At 41.6% G+C, this 15,472-nt stretch overlaps 1 protein-coding gene across 2 annotated transcripts in view; it reads left to right on the forward strand.

Moving 5' to 3' along the window:
* The window catches only part of cacna1bb (calcium channel, voltage-dependent, N type, alpha 1B subunit, b), a 239,791-nt gene that overhangs the window by 82,772 nt on the left and 141,547 nt on the right, over positions 1–15,472 (forward strand). For both annotated transcript variants that reach the window (XM_049603750.1, XM_049603749.1), the window contains 2 exons: positions 12,496–12,587; positions 15,095–15,247. In XM_049603750.1, the coding sequence (XP_049459707.1) occupies positions 12,496–12,587; positions 15,095–15,247 (245 nt within the window). The remainder of the gene's footprint in view (positions 1–12,495; positions 12,588–15,094; positions 15,248–15,472) is intronic.

Here is a 15,472-nt window from a genome sequence, read left to right on the forward strand (position 1 = left end):
TCAATGATGATATTTAGTCTCACACAGGACACGAACACTGGTTTCCTGGGTCAAAGTCCTGTGCTTGTTGTACCCATCCACCTCCCGTACCACCTGAGCTAAGCAGACTGTCTTACTCTATATACTACGTCCATTGCTCTGACTGTCTAATAATGATGTTGATGGGTTTACATTGGAGTTTGTTGAAAGCCTTCAGCATCTCAAACAGACGGTAAAGGGTGTGTTGTGCATTTGTAGTGTTGTTTTTTAAAACCTTGGATTGAAACCGGGCTGTTGTGCACAGGGTGATGTATTCATGTTGAAAAAAGGAAAGAAAAACCATGACAAACAACACCAGACTACAGCGTGATCTCATCCCTACTTGTCATATTTTGACGCTTGATGCGTTGTATCATGACACAGTGTTTGTTGGTTAGGTTAAGGCAACAAACCCACTTAATTAGGGTAAGAAAAAGATTGTGGTTAACGTTTGCCACGTTAGTCGACTCGTGATTAACGTTTGATTTGAGAAAATAATTAAAGGGTGATATTTAGTTTCACACAGGACATGAACACCGGTCTCCCAGGTCAAAGTCCTGTGCTTGTTGCAACCGTCCACCTGCCCTCCTACCTGTGCTAAGCAGATTTTCTTACTATTTATACTACGTCCATTGCTCTGACTGCAATTATGATGTCCATGAGTTTACATTGGAGTTTGTTGAAAGCCTTCAGCATTTGAAAAATACCTTAAAGGGTGCATTGTGCATTCGTAGTGCTGTTTTTTGAAGACTTAGTGAAACCAGGCTGTTGTGCACAGGACGGTATTGTCTTGTTGAAACAGGAAAGGAAAGCCCTGATGAACAACCCCAGACAAGAACAAGAAACAGCTGGACAAGCTGATTAAGAAGGCTGGATCAGTACTTCGCAGGAGCATGGATTCAGTGGGGGCTGTGGTGGAAAGACTCACACGGAGCAAGGTGTAGGCCGTATGTGGGAATTATAGCCACCTTCCTCACAACAGCAAGGCAGGACAGAGAAGCATCCGCAGTGAAAATGAATAACAAAATAATAAAATACTTCTAGTGAGTCGTGAGTGATGATTTTGAAGGACTGCTTCTGTACAAGTCTATATATGATTTTTTAGACTATCCTGCATGGTGTTCATTAAACCTGCTTGTGTATTTATTATGTGAGCTATAAGAAAGCATACAGGGTTACCACTATTGCTGTTACGTCAGCTAGCAAGAAAAGTAGATTGAATTCATCATTGGCAAAGATGCAGAGCGCATTATGAGAAAAGCTTTTTATTGCAAAACACCCAACATCCATAACATGGCGGAATTACATATCTCATCTCTCCTGGGTACGCTCCAGGGTCCCCAAGGAAGAGCTGGAAAGAGCTGCCGGGGAGAGGAATGTATGGAATGCTTTGCTCGGCTTGCTGCCCCGTGACCCGGCTTCAGATAAGTGGTTGAAAATGGACGGATGGATGGACCCAGCATCCATTATATCAATCATATGTCAGTGTTAATTGTTTGTTTTAGGTCAGATAGCTTTTTCCCCTTGGTGGTATATGATGTAATGTCGCTCATTACTGCTCCTTTCATGTAATTAGTTACGTCATGTTAGTTTATTCTGCTAACTTCCAGCACGTGGCCCACTATTTATGCTTTGGATTAAAATTGTAAAAGGTTTGATTCCACCTTTAGGACAAGACCAACAACTTCCCCAAGATCTGACACAATTTACTGTTAACAATATGTCCATTGTCTTTCTTTTTCCATTTATGTTGGATGTAAAGGAAATAGGAGGTTGTCAGGCCGGAGCTGATCGAGCGTGATCAGGAAAATCAGAGCTAAGTTACCTCCCCGCCTGAGGATGTGAGCAAGCTTGTTTTAGTCTGTTGCCTCCGAGTTGTTTATGAGCCTAATAAGGAGGAAGTGAATGTGCGTTTGTGTGCGTGCACGTATGCGCGTGCATGCAGTGTTAATTTAGAACCACAGCACTACAACAGCAGCCATATTTGATGGCGAGCGGCTCTGGCAGCCACGATGACTTCATGAGTACCCCCTTCTGTCCTCATGTGCATTGTGGGAAATGCTTGCTCTCCTGACTCTGTCACAGCTGTCCACTCACATCATATAACGTCACGGCGATACGGCCCACCACCATTCACACACATGCACACACACTTTCCACTTTTGTTCACAAACAGGATATGACATACTGAGCCCCGTCTCATGATTGGTTGGCTCGTTTCCTATTAGATGAGACGGTAGAAACAAGGTCTAATTGGCAAGAAATGGTCTGTGTCTAATGATGAGGTCTGTTTCCTACATTGCGTGTTGTTGGTGTGCGTCTGCCTGCTCATTAATGCACCCCTGTAACTGAAATAGAAGAGACATTTTAGAGATGATTGTGTTTATAGGATGCAAAGCTGTGACACTAAAGTTCTGAGACATAAACTGAGAGATAAAAAATACAGACAAGTAGGTCACACTAAATGGATTTTAGGTTTTGGCAGTGCAGATACAGTCATCTGTCTTGTCCCTGTAATTTTATATCACCATTTACATATATATACTGTGATGTAGTGTTGTTTTTGGAGATAATTTGAGGCATAGTTTGTACCAGATGTTTTTGCCAATCCAGTGAGCTAAATACCTGGAAAGTCAGGTCCCTTCACCACATTCAGTAAAAAAAATCCTGTAATTTGAGTATTGCAATAAAGTGATCCCGCTTAGAATCTCATCTCTGCTTTTTGCAGATGATGTGGTTCTGTTGGCTTCATCACACCATGACCTCCAGCATGCACTGGGGTGGTTTGCAGCTGAGTGTGAAGCAGTCGGATGAAAGTCAGCACCTCCAAGTCTGAGACCATGGTTTTCTGCCGGAAAACAGTGGATTGCCCCTCCAGGTGGGGAGTGGGTTACTGCCCCAAGTGAGGAGTTAAGTACCTCGGGGTCTTGTTCAAGAGTGAGGGTAGAATGGAGTGTGAGATGGACTGGCAATGATGCGGGTGGTGCCCCGCTCTGTCGTGGTGAAGAGGGAGCTGAGCTGGAAGGCAAAGCTTTTGATTTACTGGTCCATCTACGTCCCAACCCTCACCTATAGTCATGAGCTCTGGGTAATAACCAAAAGAACGAGGTCTCAGATACAAGCGGCTGAAATGAGTTTCTCAGAAGGGTGGCTGGGCTCAGCCTTAGAGAGAGTGTGAGGAGCTCGGACATCTGAAAGAGCTCGGAGTAGAGCCACTGCTCCTTGGCGCCAGAAGGGGTCGGTTGAGGTGATTCGAGCATGTGATCAGGATGCCTCCTGAGCGCCTTCCATTGGAGGTGTCCGGGCACGTCTAACTGGTAGGAGGCCCCGGGGCAGACCCAGAACATGCTGGAGGGATTACATATCTCATCTGGACTGGGAACGCCACAGGGTCCCCCAGGAGGAGCTGGAAAGTGTTGCTGGGGCCTGCTGGGGCCTGCTGTCCCTGCGACTCGGCTTCGGATAAGGGGTTGAAAATGGGTGGATGGATGGATGGACCTTCTCACTGAATTGCAGCTTAGCCAGCAATGGCCTAAACCTAGCAGAGATGTCAAAGAGATGGATACCATGGTATAGATTGTGAAATAAAATCATTGACAGGTCACTCGTGTGAAATTTGTGTCATGGAAATGACATAGAAATGAGAGGGAATATTGATTGGTTGTGGTGTTTGACAATAAGGTCTGACTTTTACCAGAATCATTAGGAGTTATCCTTTGGGAAACATAGATGCCCACACCAAAATCAATAGGATTTTGGGTGGAAGTTGTCAATAAGAGATGGACAAGCCCACCGACTGAAGTGCAAAAAAAAATTGAGTTCTTTTGGTCTGAGGTTTACAGCGGATCAATAACATTTGACATAATGTTGATAGTAATCCAATAGACACAGACAGATATTTGTAGAGACAAAAAACATATGCAGTTTGACAAGTCATTAGGCAGACAGATATTTTTGTCTTGCCTATACTACCGTTCCAGAGCAGCAGGAAACTCATCATACAAATCATATATTATACAGTGATTGCCCTAATTATGAGCAGATTATGAGACAATGGGGCCCTGGGCACAGTCGTTTTGTGTCTCTTCGTGATATTTTGCCTCTATTTATAGTTATTTTATGTCTCCTCGCAGTCCCGTTGCATCTCTTTGTGGTCATTTTGAGTCTTTTTCTGATCAGTACTTGTTAACTTGAGTGAGATTTTGCAGGTGGAGGCCAGGGGTCGCCTGATACTCTGGACCCCTGGGCGTGTTCCTGCTAGTCCCCTTCAGTAATCCATCCCTGGCCCTAATGTGCTGCCTACTGCCTAGACTGGTGATGGGTCCTGACATAATATCTTGATATGTGCATCTGAATTGTGTCTTTTTTCCTCAGTTAAAAATCCCCCTCTAGTGGCTTTCCCTCCCACTCTGCTCTGCGTCGTGCCTGAAAAACGCCTCTTAGCTGTTCTAAAATCACTGTAACCCACAGCCTCTCGTGGCTTATTGCTTACAGTAAGTAGACCCCTGGCATAGATTGTGACTGGTTCAGGGATAACTCTCACCCCTGAGCTGAAATGGCAGACAGGCAGCACTAGCTCAACAAACAGGTATTGAATTAAAATATTCACTAGCTGGCTCTGTTCAAATGTGAGGCAGAGAGTAATCAGAGAGACAGACAGTCTGCGAGCAGCTTCTAATGTTCAGACAGACAGGCATGCAGTTCTTCTGTCAGGTTTTCAGCACCATGTTCTCTTGTGTGTCCTCTGGGAGCCTCCATCTCCTCTTACCGGGATGTGTGAAGAACTCAATCACAGCCCCCGGCCCCCAGCTGGGCAGGGTCGCAGTAATTAAACTACATCACTCAGCCTCACGAGAAGGGTGTATTTCTCCATTTGCCTCTCTGTTTCTCAGATACATCTTTCCACCTCTGTGTTTCTTTTTTCCTTTTGACTATTTCCTCTCGCTTCCCTTAAAGGAGTAGTTAAACATTTGGGATATGACTGGCTCTTTCTTAAGTTAAAAAAACAGCAACCACCCATCACCACCTCTTAGTCTCACGCAAATCTACATCATGTTGTTTTTGCACTTCAGTTTTTATACAGATTAAAGAAAAGAGATATAGCTTATTGACCTGTTGGCAGGCAGATTTTTTTTAACCATCAGACAGAGCTAGGCACGCTGTTTGCTGTTTGCTGCTTGCTGCTTGCACTCTTTATGCTAAGCTAAACTAACTGGCTGCTGACTGTAGCTTTTTTACCACAAAGACCAACCGTCACATCTTATACGTACAAGTGATGGACGACATAAAAGGAGAAATGTGTTAATATACTGTATATTGTGATGTCTTGAGAGGTCGGGAGGTTTTCTCTTGGAGCTTTGAAGGTGTGGGTGCAGGAGATGAAGACAGTAAAGTGTTGCTTTCCAACTTAAATTCAGTCTACTTCAACAGCTCAACCTAATTCTTGCAGACAGACAGTAAACAAAACAAAAACAGATATTTAGATCAAACATCTAATTTACTGTCTTGTTGATAATACAACTAAAGCTCTGTTCTTCTCAGTGTCTCCCCTACATGCACTGTTTCCCCTCCCTTTCAGTTCCATTACTAGAGCCATCAGCTTATCTGTTTCAGCTGGGCAGCAGCCTTTGTCCTGACTGCCTTGCTTGCTTGCTAAACAGGTTTTGTAGTTCTTTCCTGGATGCCATGATGGTTTGTAGTCCTTGCTGCATCCACTGGGGGGGAATCTATCTCCCCTCAGTGACACTACCTCTCATGACATCACAATATATAGATTAAAATATGTTTCCACTTATGATCCTACATAGACCAGCGGGTCCGTCCTCCTTTGTATTCCTGTGATTATTCCATTTTATAGCAACCAAACACAACCAAAGCACCTCAGCTTAAAAAACGCTGTGCCTCCAAAGCTCCTCAAAGCGCTCCGAGTTGTACATTTCCAGAGGGGTGCCTGGTGTTTTCAGCTAGGGAAAAAAAACACTTTGGTTGGGACCTCAGGCTATCGTACAGGTGTGTTGTGAGAGTGGTATAAATCTACTCAACTCGGAGAGCATTTCCCAAAATATCAAACTATTCTTTCAAAGTTTAGTTAATATTTTTTTAAAGCCCCAAAGCAAGCTGCCAAACAAACAGCCATGTCTTTGCTTTTAAAAATTGGTGTGGCTAACTTGTTTGCAGACAGTGCCTACCGTATTTACACATCCAATTCTGTAAGTCCACAGACAGGTAGTCACTGCCTTTTATTGAATCAAACGATTATTTGTTTCTTATACTACCTGTAACTTTTATTCTTGTATTTTATATCTGTCTTATTCTAATTTAGCTTGTTTGTGTTTTCTGTTCTTTTGCACTTTAAGGACTGTTTTAAATTTTCCATAAATGTTGGTTTATAATTTGTTTCTTTTTCACTTTGTCTCGATTAGGGATGTTCCTAATAACAAATTATCCTGACTTTAAAACAGGAGTTTAAACTTAGCCTAGTTGACTTGTCCAAAAGTGAAAACAGTCAAAATTGAGCACAATCTAATTTAAATATTGCCAGAAAAACATATTTTGTTTCGTTAATTACATTTTTTAGTAAACAAATTGTATTTTAAATGCAGTTGAAATGTGTGGCACTTTGCATCATGCATTATAAACGTTGCATATCATCCTGCAATACATGACAAAAACTCACTCACAAAGTTGATAGGAGAAGAGCTGACGCTTTCCAAAACTATATTGGCTTGCAAGTTGCTATCTCTGTGTGCCAACTGAAAGCGTTTTTTCAGCTGCTGGGCTTATTGTTGATCATCTGAGGTCGCACCTTTCACCCGAACATGTTGACATGTTGATTAAGGCTAAAAATGTTTTGCCTTTCGAGTAAGTAGGAATGAAAATTTAGCCAGCTATTACCTAGCAAGGGTGGCAACGTTTAATTGACTACTCCATACATCCTTGATGTTTGTGACGTTTCAAGTGGAGCAATGTGAATTGCCTTGTTGCTAAATATGATATATAAATAAACTTGCCTTGCAGTGGTCAAATATTTTCTCCTTGTGAGCATGTCAACAGTTGTGTTCACTCACTGTTCACTTTATACTTCCAGTCATGTTTGCGAAAGCTCATCTAACAAACTGAGGGAGGAGGTGTTTACCAGGGGGTGAACATCAACATTTTTGCCTTTCTCTTTTGTTTTTGTTGCTTTGTTTTATTTTTGCACGAAGAACTAAAATTAATAGACAACCAAGTGAAGTGAAGTGAATGTTCCTTCCTACAGATTTTGATGGGCAGCATGAATCACTCTTCTATCTCTCTGTTTTGTTCTTCCATTGTTTCTTCAAGGTTCAGTTAGTTCAGGTTCTATATTTACTCCAGCAAGAAAGGCTGAATCACAGAATCTAGATATATATTTGATGAACCACACAGATTTATTTTTTATTTTTTGCTTTTGTATGAATATGTGTCTTTGTAAATGCCAGTTTGTTTTGTTTTTATGCGAGCGGTCCGACCATGCAGATGAGCAAACATCTACCTGCTCAAACATGCTTTACTGTTTGTACCTGTGTGTGATGATATGGAGGAAAGTGCCATGTGGCTCCACGTGTGTGTGTGTGTGTGTATGAGCGAGTGACAGACGATAGCATCACCCTCCATATTTCCTGTGCCAGTGTCTGGCGCCCACATGGATATATTGTGGTGATGATAAAGGGATATTAAAACTCATAGCTCCTTCTTCGGCCTGCTCCCTGCCCGACTGTCTGTCTACACAGTCATCAAATCATCCCTTCACAGGCAAATGTGCACACGCGCAGACACACATACATGTACACACTTAGCAGAACAAAGTGAGTTACTGATTGTGGAGGATATAAAAACAGCACAGAGGGATGATTCATGTTTTTACATCCTCTTTTCATTCTGTTTCTTGGGTCGCTGCGGCTTTGAAAAGACTATTCTTGCTTGCTTCTCATTTGGCCATCAACGTCATCAGCAGGACACGGACATTTATTATTCACAGGTTTGACTTAAATTTGAAGTTTTCCAGGGCAATGTGCAAATTATTTGAACTCTAACTATGCCAACTGAATTAGTGCATAACACACTGCTCAAAAAATTAAAATCCTACATCAAATCTTGATGAACAAATTTTTCAAATTGAAAATCGTTACTGATGTACGTTGTGTAATATGTTGAGCACAAAATGACGTAACAACAGTCAGTGGAAACCAAAATGAGGGCTGGATTCAAAATTCATGGATTCATGTGACTCAGTAGTGTGGTGTATGCACTCCCAACAACATCTTGGCATGCTCCTGATGAGTCAGTGGATGGCGTCCTGGGGGATCTCCTCCCAGGCCTGGATCAGGGCATCAGTGAGCTCCTGGACAGTCTGTGGTGGTACTTGGCGGTGTCGGATGCACTAATACATAACGACCCATAGGTGCTCAGTTGGATTTAGGTCAGGGGAACGAGAGGGCCAGTCAATGACATCAATGCCTTCGTCATCCAGGAGCTGCCTACACACTCTGGCCACATGAGGCCGGGCATTGTCCTGCACCTGGGCCCAGCGTAAGGTCTGACCGCCGCTTTGAGGGTTTCATCCCGGTACCTAACAGTTGACTATGACATTAAGCGTCCCCACATTTTCACCCTGATCTTCCACATAGTTTTTTTTCCAAGTGACAGAGAAAAAGTACAGATTTTAACTAGAACTGGAAACAAAACCAACCTGTAAACGTGTTTCCAGTTCTGGTCATTAGAAGCTCATCTCCGTCTCAGTACGCTGTGTGTCATGTTTGTGCGTTGGCACAACAACCTACACGGCTTTGCTGTTTCTGTTAATTGTATTTGCTCCTAACCGGAACGCCCATATCATCCTGACATCTGGACTTCAGTGGTGATAAGGGCCGACTGAATGAGTGCTGCAGAAGACACAAGTTTTGCTCTTTAATTCGAGGCAAAGGAAGGCTGTATGTCCAACCCAACCACCAGAATAAATGTTAGCATTGTACTGTACGTTTCAAACCATATATGTTACTTTTGTACTTTATTATGTAGTGGGTATGTTCTAACAATGCTGTGGATGATATGTGGTTATGTTTAGGCACAAACACCACTCGGTTATAGTGAGGAAAAGATTGTGTTTTGGCTTGAAACCACCGTGTTTGGTGGCACAAAAGATGCTGGAAATGCAGCGAAAAAACAACTGGTGTCTCCACCTCCTCACCTCCCGATGACAGAGTCTTTGCAGAAACATACAATGCCAACATTTACTTCTGGCAACAGGGCTGGTGTTGCTCAGCTGCATCTGGAGGAGCCTTTCATATAGATCCATTATGACTAATATGTAGCTTTTGGACAGCCCTGAACTGAGAGCAGCAGCTGTGTGTGACTGTTTTAGTACAACGGAGAGAGACACAGATAGAGTGGGTTTAGATGTTCAGCACCTCGGAGAGAGACAAGAAAGGGTTTGGATTGTTATTTAAGTCTTTCCAGTTAAGGATCTGTACAGTAAGTGTGAATGCGTGCAGGCATGTCCGTGCTGATGTGTTGGTATGAAAAGACTTTTCCTCTACACGCTATTTTGCAGACCTCATCAATATTTCATTTTTTAGTCATGCCTCAGCTCTGATCTCTCTAGCCTCCCATGTGAAGCTGAAAATCATAAAACAGTAAATAAAAACCACAATTTGCATGTGGAGAGGTAATGAAAAAATTATAAAAGAGCATTTGGAAATCCATCACTGTCTGAGAATTTGATGAACTGCAAAGACTTTGCGTGAAATATGTATAATATAATATATTCTATATTACACAGCAAGCAGACACTTTCATCCCAGCAGACTGATTTCACCCATCATGATAATTCCCATAAAACACAGATGTGCTTTATCGGTTGCCATGCCAACTAGTAACCAGGGAGCGATAAGCGACCTTTCTTGTTTTCTACTTTTTTCTCTCTGTGTGTGTGTGAGAATTCCTTTCAGTCAGTCATGAGTGTATTCTACCCTCCGTATAAAAGCTATACCCTTGAGGATTTTCTGCCTGCTTTGGGGCTCCCGACAGTACTTAACTGAGAGGTTTAAAAAACAAAGCCATTTGGGATGTTATAAATAATATCATTTATTCTCAAATGTGTTTAAAAAAATGCTTCATGAATCATCTCTGTGTTTTTCAGTAAAGGGGAAACTTCGCAGCAGTTCAGTCTGATTATCATTTCTCTCAGCAAACTGAGGCAGACTTTTCTCAACTCATCATTTTGTCTCCACCATTGTTGGTCAGATTTGCTAACAAGGAAGTGACACAGCATAGAAAGTGATATTACAGACAAAGTCATATTGAGTAACTCTGTCTACGCATAATGACCTTGCACCATGGAGTGCGTCTGCAGCCACACAACAGTGCGGACTGGACTGAAACAAAATGAAAATCTGTTTCAACAGCCCAGTCAAGAAGAAAATGTTGGCATTGTATGTTTGCATTTGTACTTTTCATACCAATCATATCAATGTTTCTAAAGTGACCTAGTTCCGATCATATGTATTTGAGCTGCTCATTGAGACGTTAAGGTGATGGCAGATAGCGTGACACCTAGGCAAGGTGACTGCCAAGCTGCAAAACGCTGTTGGAAACCAGCAACAAAACCATCTGTTTTTAGTGAGACATCAACGGCTTTTCAGCAGCGTTTGTGCCATCAAGCCGGCAGTTTTTTAGTGAGACATCTGCAATATGTCTAGCAGCAACTGCACCACCAAAACTGAATGTCTTTAAGTGAGACATAGGTGACATTTCCAGTTGTGATTGTGCCACCAAAACCAGCTGTTTCGGGCTGTTTGTTTGGTTTTGGGGTGGCAGTGGGTCAGTCTATAGGGACTACGGTTGGGAACCAGAGGGTCGTCGGTTTAAGTCCCTGTCTGGACTAAGCATGGAGTGTGGGCTGGTAACTGGAAAGATGTCATCTCACCTTCTGGGCACTGGCGAGGTGCCCATAACGCAGCCCCTTCATTCTGACATCTCCTTTGTTTAATGCATGTATAGGTCCTGTTACACGTGTGTGTGTATTTCAGGACTGTGTGTATATGACAACAAGTGAAAAATTTTTTATCAGTACATCAGCTTAATTTTCAGCAGCAACTGGGCCACCAAATCCAGTTGTTTATTAACATGACATCTGCATTTCCAGCAGTGACTGTGGGTCCTAAAACGTGATTTTTTTTCCTGACCACAACCAACTGTTTTTTAGATGGATATTTATTGCCATTGCATATAAAAAACACAACAAAATTTCATTTGCAGCACCAAAAGTCAGCATAAAAAGGGCATAAATAGGTTAAGGTAATAAATAGATGACCACCATAGATAAATAGACAATGCACAGATAAAATAATGCACAGAAAAAATAAAATAAAATAAAATAATGCACAGATATTGCACTTGTATTTTCAGGCTTTTGTGCCTGAACATAACCATACACTAACCACAACATTGATACATTGTAAAGAAAAGTTATACATAAATTCAACATATCTGCTACATGCAGAAACATACAATTCCAACATTTATTCTGTCAGTTTTCTTGGTTTTAAAGTCAAAATGTGAGTCAGGACATTTTAGCTTCCTTGAAAGCTGCTATGTGACTCCATGTCATCCCTATGTAACTGTACACCTATGAAACAAGGTCCCCAAAGTAAGGAATATGTGGGAATGTCTCCCTCCTCCTAGATTCCAGATCAAATTATTATTATTATTCCAGGCTGCAGTTCACTTACCCTTTATCTCTTTACAGTCATTCTTAATTTTATGTTCCTCCTCCTCCTCCTCCTCCTCCTCTCTTTACTTGTTAACCCCACCCCCCCCTCTCTTTCTGTCTCTCTCCTTTGCCCAGAGCATTTTTTTTTCCTGTGTGTTTCAGTGGAGCACTTAAGTCTCCCCCTCTGTGTATAGCCTGTAATGAGGGCTGCCAGCTGTGGCTCAGTGGCAAATGCATGCACACACACACACACACACACACACACACACACACACACACACACAGGACCTGCCACAGTATGCCGTTCCTCTGCTTGTAGGTAAAAGCAGACATAAAAAGCACATGATGTAATCAGACACACATGTGGTCAAGCTATAGGCTGTGTGTGTGTGTGTGTGTGTGTGTGTGTGTGTGTGTGTGTGTGTTTGTGAATGTGTTTGGGTGTGTGGTAGAAGGCAGAGATATTATTTGTATACATCTTGAAATGCTTTTCTCTGTTTCATATCTTTGTAAATTCAATATATTTGGATTGCAGACAAAATTTGAAGACATCCCTGTAATTTGCATTTTTTCATTATTCTCTGACATTTAATAGAAATCACAACAAGTTTGTTTACTGGAGAAAAACAAAAACAAATTAAACATAAAATTGTAAGCTGCATCTCTATGATGTAATGAAATACAGTGCCACACTGCAGAGATTTCAACCGTCCTTTCTGTTTGTGTCTGTGTGTGTGTATATACAGAATCCTGGCCACGGTGGGTTCGGACTTTGACCTGCGAACACTGCGAGCGGTGAGAGTGCTGAGACCCCTAAAACTCGTGTCAGGAATCCCAAGTAAGTCACTCAACATTTGAAGATATTATAATTTCAAGATGGACAAAATGACTCAATACAAACTTCAGGAAATAGTATCGTTGTGATCTGAACATTGAGATAAAAGGCAAGGATTACATCAGAATAATTTTTCCATCCTTTTGTTTTTGTCTTTTGCTATAATATCTTCTTATATTTTTTACTTCTCTGTCCTACAAGTACACATGTAAATGTAGTAAACTGGCCTTTGACTGTCTTAAGTTCTCATTTTACCTTTAAAATATGAAAGACTAACTTTTATTGGTGCACGGATCACTTTCATTTAAGGCTTGAATCCTATGGTAAAAGGATGATTTGTGTTTATTACAACTTGAAACAGACCATCATTTCCATGGGTTATAATGACATTGTATTCACCAGTTTATTTGCTGAGATCTGGGAGAGATTAAAGGGACAGTTACCCCAAAATCAAAAATACATACTTTTTTTTCTTACCTGTAGTGCTACAGTGTCGAGTGTCGGAGATATCAACCATAGAGATGTCTGTAATCTCTCTTTCCAGAAATCATGACCTGGTTGCTCAGTATAATCCACAGACCTTGTTGTGAGTGGTTTCGTGTAGGAACTGTTTTCTCCCTACTGAACTACTGCTAGCTCACATAGCAACACTGAGCTAGCTAATGTTACAGCTCAGCCACGGAGGATGCCATCAGTGTTTACATCTCGTGCTGTCTCAAGCACGAGCATCTTGTCCATGAGTAGATGCACGCTTCTTCTGCATCATGATACAACTAGTGGGTGTTGTTCAGTAGAAAGAAAATAGTTCCTACGTGAAACTGATCACAACAAGGTCTGTGGATTATCTTGAGTAACTGAGTCGTGTTTACTGAAAAGAGACATCACAGTTGGGATTTGTCAAATTTATTTGTCAGGTACTTCGAGTACTACAAGCTGAGTGCCATCTAGTTCCATTATATTTAAAGGAGCTATATGTAAGAAATCTAAAGCAAATAGTCGTAAAATCATCCTAACATGTCACAGAGACTAAGGAATAATGTTCATATAACATACTGATCTCACCGACAACAATAGTATGGCCAGAATATTCGCATTTAAAAAACATTTTTACAGTCCAGTTACAGTTATGACTGAGCTACAGCAGCACGGCAAGCACCATTAGCAGTGTCCTGGTACATAGCATTAGCAGCCGGACTTGCTCGAACGGTCCGGTGGAAAACCGAAGATCAAGGACGCAGCGACGCGGCCCTGCCACGGCAGCCGCCCGTGGGTGAACAAATCAGTCTCCAGCGTGCCGCTGTCCAGCAACCTCGAATCTGTAGGGGAGGGGGGGGCGGACACGACTCGCGGCAGTAGTTTGAATTTGAGTGCAGTAACCGTTTTGGCCACATTCTTACATACAGCACCTTTAAGTAAGGCAGACATCTATTACTATAAGTTAGATGGGGAGAAAACCTTTTTTTTTTTTTTAACTATTATACTATTTTTCTTTTACTATACCTGTCTACAACGGATAAATTCAAGAACAAAGTGTGCCAACTTGGAAATATAAACTTCGACAGCAGGTCCATGGACTTTTCAACTGTCTCATGGTTGACCTAATTATTATATCATTGAATGCTAATGGGCTAAATAACAATGTTAAAAAGAAAAAGATTTCGCTTCAGATGAAAAGAGATAAAGGGGATGTAATATTTCTGCAGGAAACTCATTTAAAAAGACAAGAACGTGAGAAAGTAAAGAAAATAACCAAAGGCCAGGTATGTTACAGTTCGTGTAGCTCAGCTCAACTTGGGGTGGCTATGATTTTTAAATCACGTGTTGACTTTATAAAGGAAACCTGCAGTATCGATGAAGAATGAAGATATGTCATGGTAGCTGGAAAGAGGAGAAATATAGATTGTACAGAGATCTGCTTTATAAATGTATACTAACCACCAGACACGGGTCCAGAACGTATGTCACAGCTGATTGATTTGATAACAACTAAAAGCAAAGGAGTCATGATATTAGAGGGGAGACTTAGATTTAGTATTGAACCCAAAAATAGACTAATCTAATGCCAAAATACATAGAGCAGAAAAATGCACATCTCCTTAGGAAAGCATGCACAGAATTTGGCCTAAGTGATATATGGAGAATACTGCAGCCACATAAGAAAGAATATATTTGTTACTCAGGAAGACATGGTTCATAACAGATTAGGCTTTTCTTTAATTTTCAAAAAAGATGTAACATTGAGAGAAAAACATAAACAATCAGTTAATCAGATAGTAAAGATCCATCGTTGTTTGCAGACCAACTTCAACTTCGTTGTAGTGATGCTGTCGTGTTACTAGATCCAAGCAATCATTTATGTGCGTTCAGTGTTATCATAACTGATAGAAACAACACTAGTAAGACCCAAGGTGCAATAAATCTTATGATCCTTTGAAGAGGGCATTTGCAAAAATTAGACCAAGCCCTGCTAACACTCTCCTCCCTCCCCTCATCTTTTCTTTGTCTCTCAGGTCTCCAGGTGGTATTGAAGTCCATAATGAAAGCCATGGTTCCTCTGCTTCAGATCGGCCTGCTGCTCTTCTTCGCCATTGTAATGTTTGCCATCATCGGGGTGGAGTTCTACATGGGGAAATTCCACACCACCTGCTTCAAGATAGAGACTGGTGAGAGCAACAGCTTGGCATGTTTCTGTATGACAACACTGATTATCGACTGAGTGGACGCCAGGAAAAAAACTTTCCCTCCTTTCAGCTGTGTTCCCGCATTTGTTACGAATGAGAGCATACTGTATATTGCATTGCATATTTATGCAAGTGTCCATAAATGATTCATAAGTTGTGTACGGACATGTGGCTTATGAGTAGCCGCGCATTCACAGCGCTGCCAGG

The sequence above is a fragment of the Epinephelus fuscoguttatus genome, linkage group LG18 (assembly GCF_011397635.1).
Source record: "Epinephelus fuscoguttatus linkage group LG18, E.fuscoguttatus.final_Chr_v1".
Lineage (NCBI taxonomy): Eukaryota > Metazoa > Chordata > Actinopteri > Perciformes > Serranidae > Epinephelus > Epinephelus fuscoguttatus.